We start from the raw sequence: 20382 nt of genomic DNA, 5'->3' as shown, positions 1-20382 counted from the left end.
AGGCTTTTTTCAATTTAAGAAGTTTGCGTGCTTAAAAAAAAACCTTAAAAAAATCAGTTTTGCTAGCTTTGCCATTGTGAAATATTTAGACTTGAATGAAACAGCACGTGTCAAGGAAAAAACACTGTCTAACAAGCAGCCCAATTCTGTATGCAAATTCTGCATTGATAAATTCTGTGTTTATTTCACCCACTAACTATTTAGTTTCTCTAAATCAATTTTGTGAATGAAAAATCCCTGAAGAGAGAAATAGCAAATTCTTTGGTGCAGGAGATTAATGTGAAGTATCACATACAGCCACTAGGTGATAGCAAAAGCATGTCCACTGCAGGGCTAGCAAACCTGAGACTTGTTCAGGTAACTTCATGCCTAATAGTTCCGTCTATGTTTTTATTAAATCTTCTGGTATTGATTTGGAAATATCTGAGCAACCTGTGTAACGTAAAGTTAATATGTAGCTTATCAATTTTGTGCTGTAGCAGGTACTGATTAGGAAAGACAGATAAAAGGAGGATAAATTTGGATCACCTTCCTTGCAGAGAGATGACAGAATTTCTAATTGTCACTTTTCTTGTGTAAGTTACCCCATAAGACCCAACCACAGAAATAAGCGTAAAAAGATACTGAAGAAAAGCATCCTATTAACTGGAAAGGGTACATTGGACCAATTTTTCTGGGTGTCAAGCAGGAGCAGTTCTGCAGAAGTGCTTTAAGCACAGATTCAAATTACAAATGCCAGAGAGAATGGAATGAAGCAGAGACACAGAGAAGCTAACAGGGTCCATACTGGGCAGTAACCAAAAATTGATTTACTGTGTTCTCTGAGAGGCAGTGGAGCACCAGCATCACCTAAGTGCTTTTCAGCCTAGAGCAACAGAAGAGGCACTTCCACATATCAGCTAAATGCAGCAGCGTGGCTTGCTATGGGCCATCCTTTGCTTTGGCACCTCCTTGCACACTATTGTAAAATGCATCCGTAGGTTCTTTTGCTTCGGCATGCTCTACAGCACTCTTCATCTCTTGCACTGAATTCAAGTATTACATTAGAAATAGTCTGTTAGGTTTTCTTGCCTTCTGTGCCAAGCTTAATCCCAGCATGATCAAGATAAGCTTCAAAAGACCTGGCTGCAGTTTCTACTCAGAAGTCAGGCACGTATTTCAGAGAAGATCCCACTGGGCTATATTCACATTATTTAGACAAGTGAAGGACGTACGTCCGTATCCTCTTTCACAATGAACAAATTAGTTAGGAGAGTAGACGAACCAGGAACAAGGCAGCTTTGTGCTACGAAGCCTAGCTTTGGTTTAACAAAACAGATGATGCTGTCTCCTGTCCCAGTAGGGGATGTTCGGCAGGAATACCTGTTTCAGAGTAGAAAACTGATTACAGATCAGCATAGAGACAGGCAAGGCCACAATGTTCCCGTAAAATGATGATTCTTGTCTTTCTTGCTTTCAACATTTATTTTTTCCCTGAAATCTGTGCTGGAATATGCTAACTGATAGCTAAGTGGACTTCTGAGTTTCTTTGGGTAGGTATGGCTTTTTACTATTTTTGGGTGGGATTTTTTTGTTTTGGTTTGGGTTTCTTTTTGTTGTTGTTGTTCGTTTGTTTTTAACATTGCTGACAACTTTGGCAAAAACAACACAAATAAAAAGTTAGTCTTTATTTTTAGTAATGTTAAAATATATTCTAGGTAGGTTAGTAACTGGATGAGTAAGAGACATGGGATAAAGATTCTGTTTTTATAAAAGACAGAGATTTTTGATTCCATAAAGGTCAGAATTTCAACCATGACAACCCACATGACAGACAACAAGATCCCTTGTTACAAGATTGAATTATCTGTAAAATTAACTCTCATGTTCGGATAGTGATTCTTGATGGCCAGCACTCTGTACAAAAAGTACAATTTCTGATTAATATGCTCAGTTCTGCCTACAGTCTCCCATGTTTCGAGTCAGACTATAGTTTACTCTGGCAGAGAGCAATTGGAGAGTAGTGACAAAGAACAGCGTATGTCCCAATGCCCATATCTGGGACCTCTACACTTTAATAAGCATATCCAAGTCCACTATCTGGAGAGGAAGGTAGTCACCATCAAAAGATTTGAAGATAACGGCACATGGCTCAGACACAGGGTGAAGAATCATACCTGTATCCCACTAAAAGTGTAGCACTAAGAGAAGCAACAATAATAATAGCATTTGCTTTGCCAATTCCACCTGTAAATTTCATTCATAAACTAATATCTCCACTTTGGTAGCTGCTCTACAAATAGAAAAGAAAGATAATCCACTTTGTAACTTGGACTTCTGGACTGTTTGCGGGGAATGCTAATTATTCCATCACATTCACACAATCCAGCAGCACTAAGAGCTCCCAATTCAAGTCTGCCCAGTACGAAGATGTGTAGAATTATCAGACCTGACAGCAGAGCTGCACCAGACAGTAGTGTGCAACTCTCTCCAGTGTAAAGGAGCCAGACTCCTCGACTGCTAATATTCAGGATACTGAAGAAGGTAATTACACCATATTTAGTAACATTATATTCTGTACGGGGTTGCAAGGCTGCACAGCTGCTACCTGTCTCAATCCTTCAACACATCTGATAAAATCATAGCAGAAAACAGTCAGTTGGCTTTCAGAGTTCTCCAGGCAGAAAAAAATGTGACAGGACAAATATGTTCCCCTGCCAGCAGCACTATCTGTGTCACTGTTAATATCAATCAGATAGAGAATGAAAGCACTGGAGTATCTCATTCTACCTTATGATATTGGAAGTATCTTCAGTATAAGGTTGTGGAGAGTGAACATTTGCTAGAACGAGACAAGCATTCGCAGATTCCATCTGCGTCCCAGCAGAGAGAAGTTAAATCAGGGTTTAATCCCATATGAAGAACAACAGTCTCCAACAGCGACCTGATTTAGTGGCATACGTCTTCAGTTAAAAACTTGTATAAGATCATCATGATCTATTACTTGGAGTTGTACACATGCCTGAACATTGCAACAGTGACATGGACATCCATGAACCAGACCCAAATACGATGCACGGTCTAAGGATGAGCTAAGGGCTATTCCAATTATTTAAATACAATTCCGAGAAATGCCGCATTCAATAATATTCCCCTTTCAAAACCAGATGATCACAGTTTGGCTTTACCCTTTATTTTTCCTGTTTAAGAGCTTGAAAAATTTATAGCCTGAAAAGTCTGTTACGCCTGACTCTTACACTCTCAGTACCCATAAGTGGTATGTTGGTATGCAAAAGGTACCACCAAAATAAGCAGAGCTCCTTGAAGTGTAAATCACAACATGAATTGAGTAAATGCAGCTCAAGCATCCTTTCGTAAGGGACAAGATTTTCACAAGGCTGGCTTATCTACAAGAAAGGGCAAATGATGAAGTTCTTACCCCAACTCTCTTCAGATCTTCACAGTTTAGTGCAGAGCCATAAAGAAAATGGTGTAGGCTGAACAGCATTTGAACACAGCTTCCAGCTCCAGACTAGGAATAGACCTATTCAATATAAACAACAACGGGGGGGGGGGGAAAATCCATCAATCTCTCATAATTACATTCTCTGCAAGTCTCCATTTCTCAGAGAAGCTATTTGCCATAACTACTTGCTGTTTAAAAAAAACTACAGGGATTTTGGCAGCTCAGTTAAAGTACATAGTTTAGATTTTAATGAAAACTAGCTTTTATAAAACTTAACAGTCATGGAAATGTTTCCTGGATTTTTCCTGTCTTCTGCTATTGTCATTAATTTTTCATGAGTATCATTCCACAGCCATCCATGCAGCTCTAATTTTATAGCTCACTGTTACTCCACAAGAGTCAGGAAATGACACTTCCTAGGGCTTGATTCTGCATTCTCTTTTCAAATGAAACTGCTGAACTTCAGCTTTCTCTCCAACTCAAGTGTTATTTTCCTATTCAATTTATACAACTGTATCTCACCCAGGAACTTCTGTAACATTCTCTTCTGTGAGCTGTACAATATATTATCAAGATATTCCTACACTGATCCCAGCAATGAAGCATGCCCTGGAGGACGGTACCCAATTTTGATTAAAAAGACAGGAGTTGGAAAATTCACCCATTCTCCAAGCAGTTTGTTTCAGTGATTATTAATCACTTCTCACTTCCAAAAATGCATGCCTTGCTTCTTACTTGAGTTTGCTCGACTTTGAACTCTAGTTATTAGCTTTTGTTATGCCTATCTTTTCCAGATTAAAGAAGATTTTTATACTGGTTGTGAAACTACTTAGGCACTTTTATTGAGCCAAGCTCCCGATCCTCTTCCTGCTCTGCTGAACAGACTGAACTCTGCATCTCTTCCTCTAAAGCACTTTTTCCTGTCTTTGAGCCGTTCCTGTACCTCATTTCCATGCATCCTCAATTCAACAGCTCTCTCAAAATGTCATGATATTTCATAAGAGATGCCTATAATATTCTGTTCACCTCTTGCCCCACCTCCACTGCATTCCAAGGTAAAATCTTGTTTGTGTTCCTAGCAATTACCTCCCAGTGAAGCTTCTGCTTTCAGAAACATGTCTAATAGCTTCAGCTAGGCAGAAGGAGGGGATCTGACAGGACAGTTGAAACGCCTGATATTTTTGTCACTGAAAAGTGGCTTCACTTTCCGCCCTTCACTATACGCCAGCACGACCAAGTGGAAGTATCAAATTTTCTCCCCAGGATAAAAAAAAAAAGTGTCTAAGAAATTGAGACAGCTGACAATTATTTGATTGCCAGACTTGGCAAGACTTGAAGCCGGGTATATCTGGCAAAGCTAGTTTACTATGCAATTTACAGGGAAACATTTTTTTTCAATTGATCACAACAGAAAACATTTTATCGTGAACATTCCAGCATGAAAGCTTCATTGCTACAATTTACTTTGTAACTCCCATTAATTAGTTACACAGCATCGCTTTACTTTCAGATCTCCTACATTTCCCCTAAGCGTTCAGGGAATCAAAGTGAAATATCTCAGCAAAATAAGGATACTTACTCTCCCAGAAAAGAGATTTCTGTGCAAACATTTCTCTTGTCCCGAAGCAAAAAGTCTCAGAGGAATGAAGTGACGCTCTCTGGAGCGGTATTACCACAGACAACAAGCTAGCTACAAGGAAGAGATCAAGCAAGATTTGTCACTTTGAAAATAGCAGAATGGTTGTTGCAAACGTGACATTGTATGAAACTACACACCAACTTGTAATATAGTAATCCCAGTAACACAGAAGACAGTTTGTGTCTTTGGTTTGATGAAAATTTCATCCATCATGGCTATGTACTTCAGGAGTTATTTTGGAAAGGAAGAGGAACTGTAAGTGTCAGATGTAGTGCGTGGTAGACATTCCAAAAACAAGAGTCACAGAAGGAACTTTATAAGAGCTGGTTAAAGCTGCACCTGCTCAGTCCTGTGAGTGGCTAAAAAACCCACCAAAACCACGACCCAAAACCAAAAGAATCCCCAAACCCCCAAAACAACAAAAATAAACCTACACTGAAAAAAAAATCACACCACCACCACTGAAATAGGTCTCTTCAATCTCTAAGTCAGGCTATCATGTCAAGTAGCTTCTCTTCCTTTGAAAATAAAGTCCATGTTGAATGTGCTGTTGACAAGGTTTATTCAGACAGTCTTGAGCAAGGATCAACCAAGAATAAGTTTCAGGATTTCATTTAAGTTACTACAAGAAGCTTTATTTAGCTTCTTATTTCTTCTGAGCTGGTTCCCAGCTTAGTGACTGACCTGATTTTTATTTTCTAAAGAGAAATAGCAACCATTCTTACTTTTTCCCACTCACCACTTCATAGGAGGATTCGTAATTTTTATGGCTTTCAACAATTTCCACAACTTTGTTTTTTTCCATATACAACACCAGTATTTTCCTTTATTACACGAGGCAGCCAAAATACACACATCAGAGAATGTCAGGTTTCCAAGTGTACTTGGCGAGGCTTTCACTTACTTGTTCTACACGATCCTGTGGAACTGTAGTATTCGTAGAAGTTATAAAACATAAGTGCTCTCAAAAACCGCAAACCTGCTAAAAAGTGAGAAAGTCAGAGGAGATGAAAAAAATCTGCCTAGAAGTAGAGTGGTTTTGGGTATTCAGATACGATTAAATATGCATGCTTTGTTTTCCACATAATTATAGCAGATCACACCTCAAACCTGGCAAGAGCGGATAAGATTGCTCAGTATTCAGAGCCTTTATGTCACTGGATTTCCACCTACGTCCTCAGAGGAGGCCTCGAATGATGAGAAAAATTAAGAATTACAGCTTCTTTGAGCTATAACCTGAAGGCTTAAGTGACATACATGTCCACTAGACTTTAGACCCCAGAGAACGCAAGAAAGCCATTCACAAAAATCAGGGTACCATCTTTGCTTCCCTGATGGGTAACTCCTCATCCAGTTGGTCAGTTACAACGATTGCTGAGGCAGACAGATAAACAGAATGGAGACAGACTTGGGTAAATTAAAAGCCCCTCAAAATTATAGTTTTCATACTGACGGTCAAAGCCTTCCACATAAAATAAACTTGAAGGGAGTCTTGATGTAAGATGCAGAATAACATGGATGGAAAGCAGGATGTCTAAATCTTACTTACCAAGCCAATTCCTCTTTCAATAACAGGAAAGAAACTGGAGGGATCGTGAAGAAATCCACAAGAGAATTCAACTCAAGCCAGAACCTCAGCTTGTCATCTGATGCCACAAACTGAAGATGAATAACATCAAAAAGCATCAGTGCTGTATGATCAGAGCAAGAAGGCAGCCCTCTGAGGAGACCCATTTTCGCAGTTTGCTTCCCTCTCAGGTGAAGATCTACTCTCAACTACAGGTGTAATGCTATTCATGGAAAGAACTCTGCATAAATAGGATTAACTGCCTGTTTATTCCTTAAAAAACAACTCCTTCCCTTCTGACGCTATTCCTACATGTTTGTCAGATTTATAACATCTTGGGATTAAACACAATATTGGATTGCTCTTGATGTATAATTCTGCTTCTCAGGTTTACTCCTGCTGATTGAATTCAGTTTAAAATGCTCCACAGCTTTCATATTTTATTTCATCTTACAATTCCATTTTATTTTTCCAGTGTTGTGCACCAGTTGAAGCAAAGAACTGAGAGCAATGCTCTAACGTATTAAATCAAAGGCACTTGCATATTAATATCTTCTTACCGCTAAGCACATTCTACAAAACATACATCTTCAGGTGAAACTGGCAGAGGCTAGAGTGTGCTTTCCTACTCAGTCTTGTTATTTTATTCCCATCAAAATGTTTCTGAAGGCTGGATTTTATAGAAGAGCTCCATTCCCATTTAGGTACCAAAAATAGATGGCCAGACTTTCAAAAGAGCTTTGGGTAGTGGGTGGCAAGCTTTCTTAGAAGTCTAGCATTCTCTAAACATTGTAATAGCAACAGCTGGGCTTTGAATGCTTTTGAAAATGTCTGTACCAAAACAGGTGCCGAACCCTTTTCAAAAGCTGTAGGATTTGGACATCTGTCCCTCAGTTCTTCCGAAAATCCAGCCTTGAAGGTATACACACTACCTTACAAGAGGAAAGCAGTGCTAACCAATCTACTTACCAGTGCACACACCACAGATGTTTGAGCTGATAGCAGCATTTCTGCCCGTGTAGAACTCTTAACCACTAGACCAAACTTTGTTTCCTTTTGTGTGACCACCAGACATCTCCATCCTCACAGAGGGGCAAATAGATTGTAAACCTTGCCTTTGCCAGACACCGTTTCCCAACACACCCAGCCACCACCAAATCTGAAAGGGATTGAAAGTAAGAGGGGAGTGGAATGTATTTTCCTCCAGCTAAGCTACTAAAAGCTTCGGGAAGCTTTATCTTCCTGGAATTGGCTGAGGGCATGCTGTGCAGACACATACTGTGATACACAGATGCACTCTCATTTCTCTACTGGTTGCACCAATGAACAGTGACTCTCATCACCTTAAAGCAATCGCCCCATACCTGAGTCCGAAAGGAAGAGTGTGCTCGGTTGCTAGTAACACCTTTCTACTAGTCTCCCCACCCTTTCCCATCTTACGCCAGGTGTGAATTCATTTTCTTAGTTTTAACCATGTAAAACATTTCCCTAGCATATACCCTGGAACACCTCAGTTCTAATGTTCTTGTTTTAACATGGCCTGTTACCTCCTTTAATGTTTGCCAGTAACCGCCCCAGGCAAGACCTACATCTACTGTAGAGCTTCAGCTAATTATGATTAGCTTTTGCTATGAGGTAGGATCCCATCCTTCTTACAGATACAGCTATCAACTGTAACAAATAACTAACAGATTATTCAAGGCCAGAAAACCTGTAAACATCTACCAGAAAAAAAAAAAAAGACAAAAAAGACCAACGCCACTTGTAATGCGAGATACTGCGCTGGCCTCTCTTCTTTTACACTAAGTTTCCCAGGCACCAGAATCTGTAAAGAGCTAACACTTAAGAACTAAACCCCACCCCTGCTCAGCAGCCAAAGGAATAGCAGAGAATCAGATTAATTTAACATTTTGGCAAACAGAGATGCCTACAATTTGCCAGCAGCACAGGTGTTCCCTTCATTTTCTGCCCACACAATCCAGGTGAGCCGATGAGAGTGCCAAGCTCTCCTTTGGAAGTGATGGAGTGAAACAGCCTGCAACAGTCGTTGGAAGCAACATGAAGTGACACAAGGTAAGAGCTCTTCGGTCCTGCAAATTGCATTGTAACCAGGTACCTAAGTGATGCGGATATGTCATATGAATGATCCTGGTGACACCTGTGGGAGCTACTAATACCTTCTCAAAAATTCCACAATGCACACGGGGAGGAGCAGGGTCAAAACATCATAGATCTTTTGGTGGCGGATTTGTTTTCAGTATGCTGTCGCGGCTTAACCCTAACTGGCAACCAGGACCACACAGCCAATTGCTCACTCCCCCCACGGTGGGATGGGGAAGAGAATCAGAAACTAAAAAACTAAATTGGTAAAAATATTTCCCTGCCATAATTAGGAATCAATTTGTTCTGCCTTCTGCCTCCTCAGCTTCCTTAATTGCTTGGTCCTGACCTTCTAGAATACTCATTGCTCCTGTGATATTGCAGTGGCCTCAGTACCGGTGGTGGTCAGACTGACATGCTGGGATACCGAGAGGGACTCCCTCTGCAATGGAAGGATTTGAACGGGGGTTCTAATTTAGAACTATATCTTTTTAGTGACATTACCAAGGTACTTCCTCTCTGGAATACCTCAGTTTATAAAGCTGGCTTTCACTGTATAAACATAAGTTGCTTAATACAGACCTGTGAAGTCTCACACAGAGCACTCAGGCCTCGTCCATTCAGACCCCATTTCACACTTCCCTTTCAAGAGCTGCAACATGCACATACTGCAGAACTCCTTTGGGAATCTCCACTCAACTTTTGGATCTAGTCCTTCAACTGCTCAAAACCAAATAAAAGCAAGATGTCCTGGCACTGAAAGAGTAGATGTGATAAGAGCTGCACGAGCCATATAACAGAATAAGCAAAATAAAACAGGTCAGATAAGTCACACCAGAGACATGCTTAGCCTGGCGTTTTGTCTCTGTAATTGCCCAGTTGTCAGTGAAGTGCAGTGTGACTTTTCCACTGCTGTCTTTATTTCCCTGGATTACCCTCTTCTTTTTCTAGTTTAATAAACTTTTTAATCAGAAGAATTTTAACAAGCTAAGTCAGAGTTTCTAATGATATGAATATAACCAAGCTGGGATAAATGTGCTCTCCTGCCCACAGGTGGCAGCATTTCCTTGAAGTTAGGCTACCTTTGCATACCAGCATGTAAAACCATTTTGCTTCCCAGCATCACTGCAGTCTTGGAGAGAGAAAAACAAAACAAAATAGCACAGCAAGGCACATCCCAGAAACTGGTCAGTAAAAGCAACAGCTCATCTTGTACCCTGCCAGCCTAGCTGTCCCATCCCCAGCTGGTGGGGTAGCAACGCCATCAGATGCCACCAGCTCGTGCAGTATCTTTCCCCCTTTCTATTGAAACAGAACATCATCAAATGCTTTAGGTCTAGTCAAGAGTTTTGAACTCTTTTATGAGGAGCACTGCAGATGAATAATGCAATCAGACTCTTCTTCATGCAATCAGGACAGCTGAGTCTAGAAGTAGTGATTTTGCCCAAATTGGTAAAAACATGTGCCCAGGAAAGAAAAAGAAAAAAAAACAGAAAAAGAACAGTGAAATAATAAGTCCAGCAAACAGTAGGTGGGGAGGCAAAGAATATGGTATTGTAGCCTTTAAATATAGCAATATTTAATGTCTGCTCTTCCCTTTCCTCCCTTGCTGAGCATCAGAGGGGACTATGAGTGATTGGAACCAGTAGGGCGATCTGAATGGTGAGGGTGGTCCCGGGGACAGTGCGTCAGCCGACAAGAGTCATTACTTATGTTTTCATGGAGACTAATATGACAGAATTGCAGTCAGCTCATCTAAAGCTCCAGGATGCCTGAGCCAAGAACAGAGAGAATTTAAAATAAGTTCCCAAAGGCAAATGGGGTGGGAGGGTGGGGTGAAGGAAAGCTTCACTCTCCCTGGGAGTTTAGGACAGCAGTAGTATCGCCCTCACTCTGCAGATACCCCCCACTTCAGTAATGCAGTGTTACCTGCAGGACTGTAGTCTGGGGACAGGAATTCACCCAGATGACAAAGGGATGTGACACCAGACACTGCAACTTCTGCTCCACATGCATTAGTGCTTCCTTAACGCATTTCTTCCACCTGGTCCCCACTCTGTCTCAAATCTTCTGTCTCTCTTCTCTGAATTTCTCCTCCCTGCTGCTGCAGGGAGGTTGTGACTGAAGATGGCAGCCTTTGCCCATCCATTGTTGCTGAGCCAGGACAGGACAAATCAGCTCACTGTAACTCCCAGCTGATTTCTCAGTCCAGCTGTCCCCAGAGCAGAAACAGGTCATTCACAAATCACAGCCACTCAGCAGGAGTACAGACTGCAAAAAGAAAGTGATTTATTAGCATGTGGTAGCCCGTTGCCCTGTCTGCTGTGACATAAACCAGAAGAGGGAGCATCACGCCACAACACAGTAGCATGATGCTCAGCTGCTGTCTCCAAGAGGAATGTTCAGTGCCCACTGTGACACATCATTTAGCTTAGTCTCTAATCAACAGAATAAAATAATGCTTTTCAGACAGCATTATGGATCTCCTAAATTAGGCTCATGTTCTGGATTTTCCTAATTTGTTACTTGGTAAATTCCTCCAGTGGCTAATCATCTTCCCCTGAAAACATACATACTTTTTTCTAACTCTTGTGCTAGCTCCAGCTTCCAGTGAAAGCTGAATCCAATCCTGACCTTCCAGTCAAATTTCACTTTATACTTTTCTGCTGGCTAGTGGAGCCATCCGTTACAAGAAGCCATCTTCCCTATATTTGTGCTTGCACATTGTGATGGAGTCTTCTCTTTATTTCCTCTTTGATAGCCTAAATGGATCAAGCTCCTTACATCTTTCACTAGAAAGATATTTCCCAGGCTCTGAATCATTTATACAGCTCTTTTATGAACCCTTCCAATTTTTCAGCATCCTCTTTGATCTGCAGACACCAGACCCCGAACCACTATCCCAGTGAAGATCTGGTTAATGGGGGTGGATGGAGTGGTAAGCTTATTACCTTAGACTTGTGAAAGGAAAGATTTGATTTTAAAGTGCACCAGTTTGACTGAGAGGAAAGAAGGATAACAGAGGCATTGAATTGGGGAGACATTTCCTGAAAGGATTAAACTTCTGTCTGGGTAATGAGAACAGCCACAGTCACATTAGACCGGATTAAAGAGAAAGATAAATTCTGCTGCTTCAGAGCATAAACCAATAGCTGGTGGGGACTACAAATAAATGTCTCCTTGGGGTAGATTCTTCTGTAATTGTTCACTGTGGAGAGAGCTTACATCTCCCACTGAAGCAGCTGGCTACCAGCAGACCCAGCACACTGGGATAAATGGGTCTAGAGGAAATCACCCATCTTTCTATTATGTGGAGACACACACACAGATTGAAGAGACAAAGGGTTTGTATTTAAAGATTCAATCCTTACGTCATCTCTCTCTGCTTCCAAGCCTATCTAGGTAAGAAGGCTAAGAGATTAAACTGAGGAAATGTATTACAGTCTGCATTCCCCCAGCCTCCTTGCCCCTGCAACCTCCATTTGGGATGGAAGGGAAGATAACATGCATGAAGGCAACAGTCCCCTTATCCCTGCTTGGTAAATAGTTCCCCCTTTTACTGTGCTCTGAATCTTCCAGGTGCAAAATAAAACAGATTGGTCCAGAATTTGGAAGCAAATGAGCCAGGCTGCTTGCTCCAGGCTTCCAATTTAATAAACATGCATCTATATCTAATGGACAGTCTGTCACTTCCCTTTAATAGAAATCACCTGCTCCTCTAATAATCATTAAACAAATTGACAGCACAATAGCCATGGCCTCTCATCTTAATGCCACCTGCAGCAAGAGTAAAATAATCCACTAATATATTTTCAGAAAGGCCACTATTCTGCCTAACATGAATGCACATACACATACTCCATGTGACATAGAATCAAACATGTCCATGAAGAGAATAAATTGCATAAGAATTCCCTTTATATAGTGCATGTATTTTATTAGTAAGATCATTTCTCATTTTTTCATGATGAGGATAATAATCTCTCATGCCTCCTGCAGTGCTTTCCTCTGCTAGAGCCGGACCCTGAGCAGCCTTATGGGCACCATCAGGCTGGATGGCCAGACATGCCTGCATCTACATCTGAAACGCAGCAGCTTTCCTAACTCGGATCTTTCAGGCCAGGGTATGCTAACACTGCTGAGACCTAAAAAGCTTTTTAAGTCCCCTTTTGGAAGGGACTAGAATCGCTCTCCTACACATCCTTGTCTAGTTGTGGCAGGATCCACAGGGGTATTGGGACTTCTGGCAGTTGACTGTAGAGCTTTCCTAAGGCCCAGGATGGTAACTTTGCAAACAAGCAAGAAAAATACTTCAGGGTTAGATGGAACCCAGCAACAGATAATTCAGCATGCCTGAATAACCAAGGGGCTGTGCGCAGCCTTCCTCGGCCCTCAGAAACAGTTAAGCATTCAGGGAGAACCACAGTCCTGTGTGGACTTTGCCATTTGTCAGACTCTAAAGGATGGTCTTTCTGAGCTCAGACAGTACACGCGGTGCTTTTGAAGCAGCCAGACATATCTCATGCCATAAAATTCTACATTAGTAAATGTAAGGTTGCTTGAGCTTTATCAAACTTCAAGTTATAGGACCCATATCCACATATCCCATATTCCATATCCACAGAGCGGTTTTGGCCACACCTTAGGGTCACAATAAGGGGAAAAAAAATAAACAGAAAATGAACTCCAGTATGACAAAATTCAGATCCACTGGTTATGGAGCAAGCAGGGACAGGAGTTTGCTCTTGAACTTATTCCTCCCTTTGACCTCTGCATTTTGTCAGCATTCTCAGATGCCCGTCTCAAGCATTTGTTTCTCTCTTTGGCCTGGCTCTTGTTCTCCCTCCACACACTGATTCTGAATACAGACCATCAGTCTCAAAGTTCTGCTTGCTATCGGCCTTCAAAAGCTTTCTTATCCATAGCATTCGTTACTGAGGGATACTTGAAGTTAATGAAGAATTCTCTTAACAACCTTATGCAACCAGTTTGATTGTCTCGAATCATGCTGATTTGAAAGTCACGCTGTACCTTATGAGGCCTCTCAAGTCTGATGAGAGTACAAAAAAAATACATGCTGGGAGAAAAGACCATGTGCCAAAGGGACAGTGACAGCTTAGCATCAGAGCATTTCACAGGCCATGCCCCAAGGGACACCTCTCAAAGCTTAGGACAAGCTGTTCTACAAAGGCAGGTGCACAGAAAAGTCTTACCCACACGTTAGTAGCCAGAATACCTTAAGGAACCCCAAACCATCCTCCAAGACACCTCTGTATCTAGCCACACGGTTCTTGCAGTGCGGGAAGCAGCTCAGGAGATATTAGTCTTTTCAAAACAGCTCGTTCCCAGAATCTGCTCCCCAGGCTGCTAACACGTGGCATGCAGCACAACCAAGAGCTCATCTGTGTCTCAAACAGGGCACATTCACTAGCTGTCCTTTATGTGCAGAAGCTGTTCTGTGGTTCCTGTTCAGAGGTAAATTCACTACTGTGCTGCGACTATTTTCTGACAGCTGCGCACAAAAGCTTTGTGGTGAATTACTCTTAGCACAAATCAGAATCAACTGTCCTTCACAACTCTCCCTCTGTGGAGGAGTATCCACACACACAAGCATTCAAGAGAAGTGACAGACATAGCAGGACTGGATCTACTCCAGGGCAATTCCTAGATTTAACAAATCTCATGGGGCTACTGATCATCTGATACATAACCTGGGAGTTGGGACAGAGGATGTGAGGAGTCTGAAATGGGTTGTACAGGGATAAATTGGGCCCTTGCTGTTTGTCTGTTCCTTATCTCCACAGTACAAGAGCGTATCAGTCATTTGCAGAGTTCTCTTCACAGCATGCCTGTGTGGGAGGGAAACTGCATATCCCCATTTTCCATACAGGGAGGCAAAACAAAAGGAGTAGTACCAGATTTTTCTGTTTCTCCCCCCGAAGTCAAGCAGGGGGTCTCTGCAGGTGAATGGAATTGAAACCATATCTCCCCAACTTCCCAGGGTCTCAGCTCACCTCCCTGTATTAGCAGTGAAAAACTGCTCTGCAATCAACCTTGCCTTCCAGAAATCTCAGCTAGGCTGATGGCATCTCAACTTATCTCTTTTTACCAAAGACTTTCTTTGGTCGGTTTTTTGGGGGTTTTTTGTTGTTGTTTTAGGGGGTTCCTACTTTTAGTATCAGTTTGAGGCCTGATTCTTGCTCACTTCATTACTGTGGCATTCATTGCAAGGCACCAGTATACACCAAGAGGTACAATTACATTCCACACATCCACTGAAGCTAATTTCAACAGTGGTATAGCTGCAAATTAAACTCTGAGGTCTCCATGGGTTATTTTCTCTTCTTGTCCCTCCTCATGACTGTCTAGCCTAAATTTGGAGGACAAATACCACCAGCTTTATTTAAAAGTTCTAGAACATTCCCATACTTACAATACCAGGAAATACAGAGATAAAAGCAAACAAGTATCTCAACATTTCTCTCATTAAATACTAGTTTTGTTAGTGCCAGAAGTAAAAACCCCTATTTATACTGACAAAGAATTCTGACAGTATTTCTCTTTTATACAACAAAAACTGAACTGCAAGAAGCCGGAGAGTCTTCCATGCCTATTCACTACTGGCAAATCAAGGAATGGAAGCCAGAACTACTGACTCCCATTGCCTTGTACACAGTGGCATCATTTACTGCTTCCCCATCAAGAACTGCCATTACTGAGGTGGTGCGAGCATGGCTGACTAGAAACCTGCTGCTCCTGATCCTCAACCCTGAAAATAAAGAATGCTCCTGAGAGGTACCATGACCAACCAAGTACATGTTCGCTCATCACATATAAAGGTCCACCTACACATGCAGCTTCAGGAAGGGTCGGGACATACTGAACTGTCTTCATTAGAAGGCACGTGATTCATCACAGCTGACCCTACTGCTGTATGCAAACATGCTTTTGTAGCACACAAACTAAGGACACCTCCTGGCCCTACAGGACCTGACATAACACATCAGTATCACACACTGATTATGACCCACGACCCACAGAGAGGTTCACGGCTCACAAAAGCAGTACACGCTTTTTCTCCATTTGAGGTCTAGCAAAGAAAGCTCTAATTCAACCGACAACCTGGAATGAGGCAAGCCTTCTTCCATCTGGGGGAAGCTGTGGGAATGGGTAGCTGCAAGTAGGAACCAGAAAGGCAAGGGCTGCACAGCCATCAGTTCCTTTGTGTTTAAAAAAATTCCCACAGGTTAAAAATGGGTCTGTGTTTAAGTATCTCCAGTTTTAGATTAAATTACTCCCATCAAAACCTCTCAGCAACCAAAATTAACAGAATGAGCATCATTGTCACCAAGATGGAGTGGGAGAGGGCAGAAGGGCAGTCACATTAAGAATCAGGTCTCAATCTGAAAAGCGGCGCCACAGACATTATATTGTAGCCTCTATTATTTCTCCCATGTTCCTCTTCAACTCCACCTGGCCAAAATACAGCTTATTAAGTAACAATGCTCTACAGCCCTTGGGATTGCAAAATCCATCAGTATCTGTAGATTTAGTAGCCAGCCCAGCTGCTTTTCCTGCATTGCCATACCTTTCTATCATTTGTGCAGAGGACTCGGGAGAAGTGCAGTGACTTTAGAGGCAATGGCTGTGATACGTTCACACAGACTTGCTTGAGCAGATTCACATCTGCCGACTCCTGCAGAGGTCACCTTCAAGGGACTCCAAGGTAGCACTGTTTGGGGTTTTTTTATTTTGGTTCGTTGTTTGTTCCCCCCCGGGCCTCTTAAATGTTTCAGCCTAGGAACCAAGACTCTTGCTCCAGATCCTCAGCAAGCACAGAGAGGTATAATTCAGTTAATTTTGAAAGTCACAGCCATGGAGACAAACTGACCCAGCAGCTGAGATTGCAGCTATATAACTTCATTCATAGTTTTTTTCATCTAGAATGCTAAAGAGCAGGTGCTTGACATTAAGCTTACTGTTTGGGTCAGCCCTTATTTTAAACAGCTCTGATAGTCCAAGGGGTTAACACAGCAAGGTGCTCTCAATAACACACCAGTGGGAGCCGGGCTCTCAGCCCACTCCAGTGTATTTGCAGAGGTGAACACATGTAATGCTTCTTCCTGCTACATGTGCTGTTGTTACAATCAAAGTAGTTTGCACTGGGTATAGGTTAGTCTAACCAAAATACATTAGACAAAGATTAACATGCCTAAATGATACATGTGTTCTAATTAGAGAATGTAATCACCTCAGGCTTGATCATTATTGCTCCCTTTATGTTTATCATTTCTGCTGCATTAAGGTCCCTGGCAGTTCTTTCATCTAACTTTTATATTCAAGGACATCAGGTTTTTAATCATTAAACACCTTAAACACTATTTTTCAGGAATCTTTGAAGAATAATTATTTTCCCAGTATAAACTGTATATCACTGAAGGTTGTTTTAAAAACCTCTCATCTCTGGCTGCTGCACTTATGTCAACAGATGTCTTTGGAAATCAGGCTGTGGGAAAGTAGCTCAGAAAAAAAGAAAAAAGTTTTGTCATTCTCCCTCTATTTTTTCATCTATTTTGTTCTGTTGGAAGATTTCCAACTGAACTATAGGATCTGTCGGGATTTTCACTTGAGACTGAGCCCTCAGGGTCAGTACCACCCCTGATTTGGGGCTGCCTGACACCTGGAACTCATTCCTTCTGATTTAGCTTACTGTTTCTTCTTGCACCTTTCTGCATACATCCAAGTTTTCCTCCCCATGTAGACCAACCAACCACCCCTAGGAAAAAAAGATTTGGAACTGCCACATTATTTGCCTTCCAAAGTCCTCTTTCACAATTAGCGATATGCAGGGAAACATTCAGTAAGAGTTGGCATGACTTTCTGCACATTCACTGCTACATGCATTTATTATGTGGTTAGCTTCATATGATTCTGCAGAATGCATAAATCTGGCTCAGAATATAAAAATAGCCCACTATCAATCTTTCTGTAGTGGGAAACGTAGATTCATTGGTGCAGGTAGAGGGAGCACTGGCAAAACTTTATAGCTGCTTCCATAAAGCTGTCAGTAGTGAAAACAGGCTGGTTTTTAAGCTCAGAGAACAAAGACCATATTGGCACCAAGTCTTACAGCAGGAATACTGATGAGATCCCCCAGCCAGAGGTTTGTGGCTAGGACGGGGAAACACAGATGTAGACCTGTGAGCTCTCTACCAGTGTGATTCCATCAAGTTGGTAAGTGAATGCAACTTTTCTGAATGCATCTATAAAGGATAGTGTTTCCTTTCCTCTGCAATTCCCTCAAAATACATTATGAGTCCTTAGTATGGCTGCCTACCAGATATATATTCCAGACATAATTATTTAGAATTGTATAACACAATGGCCTGATGTTGCACCTCTTGCTTCCATCCATGATTATTTTGCCAGTGTGCCCCTCAAGAAAATATGCCATTAAAAGCACAACAGTAAACTACAAACGTATTCTTGTAGGATTTTATAAGAAATTTGCTTTAAGTTTGCTTTAAGTTTTCAACCAAACATTCCCTGAATGCTCAGCATATATTCAATCTGAATGATATCCCAATACCAAATTTGTGAACTATCCCTTAAAAAGGAATGAAATAAGACAGAATTCACTTTACATACGTGTATATAATAGGCTCCAACAGTCAGAAGGAGCCCAACAAGAAAAGAAAAGTTTATAAAGAAGAAACAAAACATCTGAAACTGCTGCAGCCCACAAGGACTCACCAAAGTGATTCCAGCATCCTTTCGGCAATTGCCTCACTTTGTCACCCAAAGCACCACTGGCAACAACAGGCAGAGGCCCATGGGGAGCCAGCTCATCCCTTTACAGGCCCTAAGTAGCTGCAGCTCAGCTGACACCTGCCCCTCACACCCCAACCTAATTCCATTGCATTGATTTACATGAGCAACTGGGAATGCTTGCTATTGTTCTCCATTTGCCTTCTTTTCAACAACCTTAATTACTAGTTAATCTTTCTATTTCATTTATATTGTTAAAAAAAAAAAAAAAAAGGAGAGAGGAGAAGTCTCTTGTCACTTGAACAAGACAGAGGTAGGGGCTGGAGACCTGCACATACCTGACTACCACCGAACCTTGTTTTGAGATTTCTCATCTTACAGATTGATAAATATAATTATAGCCCACAAAGTTGTCTATTTGCAAGATTAGAAACTAGAAGTTACCATTTTGAGCCAAATGACCCTCTCATGAGTGAAAACTGAATCAAATTGTCCAGACTATATTTTGTAATTAGAGGCTCAAAACAACTTTAGGACACTATTACCATATGCATTTTTTTTTTTCTCCTTTTGATCACTCAGAGAATTGGTGTGATAACTGCACAGCAATTTGAAAAGTACATGGCATCCCCAGGCTCCAGCTCCCATCTCTTAACTGACAAAGTGACAGCGAATGTGCAATAATTCAACATAAGCATTAGGAAAAAACATAAACATTACTGACCCAAACTCCATTTTTGATACAGTTCACAGACGATCAGATCCAAAGCCCTTTGAAATTCATATGAAACCCTTTCAGAATCTGTTTGAACATCACCGGGTTGCACTGCTGTGGTTTCTCTGTAATGTGGCATGTATAGTTTTTGTGCATGAATACCAATAATTCAGAATAAAAGCAGCAACACATCTTTTGAGACTGTGCCCCAGACACAGAAATCAGTCAGTCAGTAAGAGGCAGAATGCCCTTTCTCCCAGCTGGCAGCTTTTACCAAGAGGAGTAATCACTTTGAAGGACATGAATTTTTATATCTAGAAAGATGAAAACCCCACAATGCCCTGCATAACATTCTTTGCTACCCATTGTGCAAATGTATGTTCCTTTCCCAGTCTGGACAGGTAGTTACCGTATCTGGAGAAGTTACTGTATCCACCATTCCTTGATTTCCCATCTCTTCAGATCTATTATCAGAGCACCTGTTTTTCTGATCTGTTTCTGTTCCAATACAGACAGGTCAGACAGATTACTATCAAAAAAACCAGCTTTCTTGTCCAAAAAGGGCTAAAGAGCATTGTTGTGAGGAAGAGGCAGCTTTACACAAAAGCCAGTGGTATCCTTCACTGATACAGTGCTCCGCAGCCTTAGGCAACCCCTGCATTCAACTAGTAGGAGCAAGAGAGACTGTCCCACCTTGCCTCCAAGAAGGAAGTGCCTGTTTTATTATTACCAAGGCTCAGTGATATTCAATGGGAGTTACCCTGCATAAAGTCGGCAATTTATGCCTCCAGGACTGTAACACCATTCAAAGGAGCTAACAACTTTGCAGGTGTGAGAAACTGGAATGCATCTTTTAAGGAGTCTAACAGCTGGAAAGCCCCAGCATGGATATATCATCTGCGAGATTGTTAAGAAGTAATCATGCAAACCAATCACTATAAGGCAGACCAGTGACTCCCTGTAATGGAAATTACATCACTTAGACATGGGCTAAAACACAATACTATGCCTCCAGTCAAGAATTTTCTCTGTTACTAGAAAATCAATTACTTCTTCCAGCCTGGACTGCAAATATCGGAGGTGACTGAGTATCCTGTGATCTTTTTCACTCATAAACTTCTCTCTATATACTAGGTATACCACAGAGG

At 41.5% G+C, this 20382-nt stretch overlaps 1 protein-coding gene across 1 annotated transcript in view; it reads right to left on the bottom strand.

Moving 5' to 3' along the window:
* Positions 1 to 7913, bottom strand: part of KCNU1 (potassium calcium-activated channel subfamily U member 1) — a 42192-nt gene extending 34279 nt beyond the window's left edge. The window contains 12 exon segments of the mRNA XM_074563425.1: positions 1215 to 1332; positions 1334 to 1364; positions 1828 to 1855; positions 1857 to 1896; positions 2770 to 2852; positions 3419 to 3468; positions 3471 to 3523; positions 5025 to 5135; positions 5810 to 5908; positions 6634 to 6743; positions 7621 to 7676; positions 7679 to 7913. Of these exon segments, the coding sequence (XP_074419526.1) occupies positions 1215 to 1332; positions 1334 to 1364; positions 1828 to 1855; positions 1857 to 1896; positions 2770 to 2852; positions 3419 to 3468; positions 3471 to 3523; positions 5025 to 5135; positions 5810 to 5908; positions 6634 to 6743; positions 7621 to 7676; positions 7679 to 7913 (1014 nt within the window).
* Between the last annotated feature and the right edge of the window lie 12469 nt (positions 7914 to 20382).

Source organism: Larus michahellis, chromosome 20 (assembly GCF_964199755.1).
Source record: "Larus michahellis chromosome 20, bLarMic1.1, whole genome shotgun sequence".
NCBI classification, from domain to species: domain Eukaryota; kingdom Metazoa; phylum Chordata; class Aves; order Charadriiformes; family Laridae; genus Larus; species Larus michahellis.
Note: the sequence above shows the minus strand (reverse complement) of the source record. Positions and strands in the feature narration are given on the sequence as shown.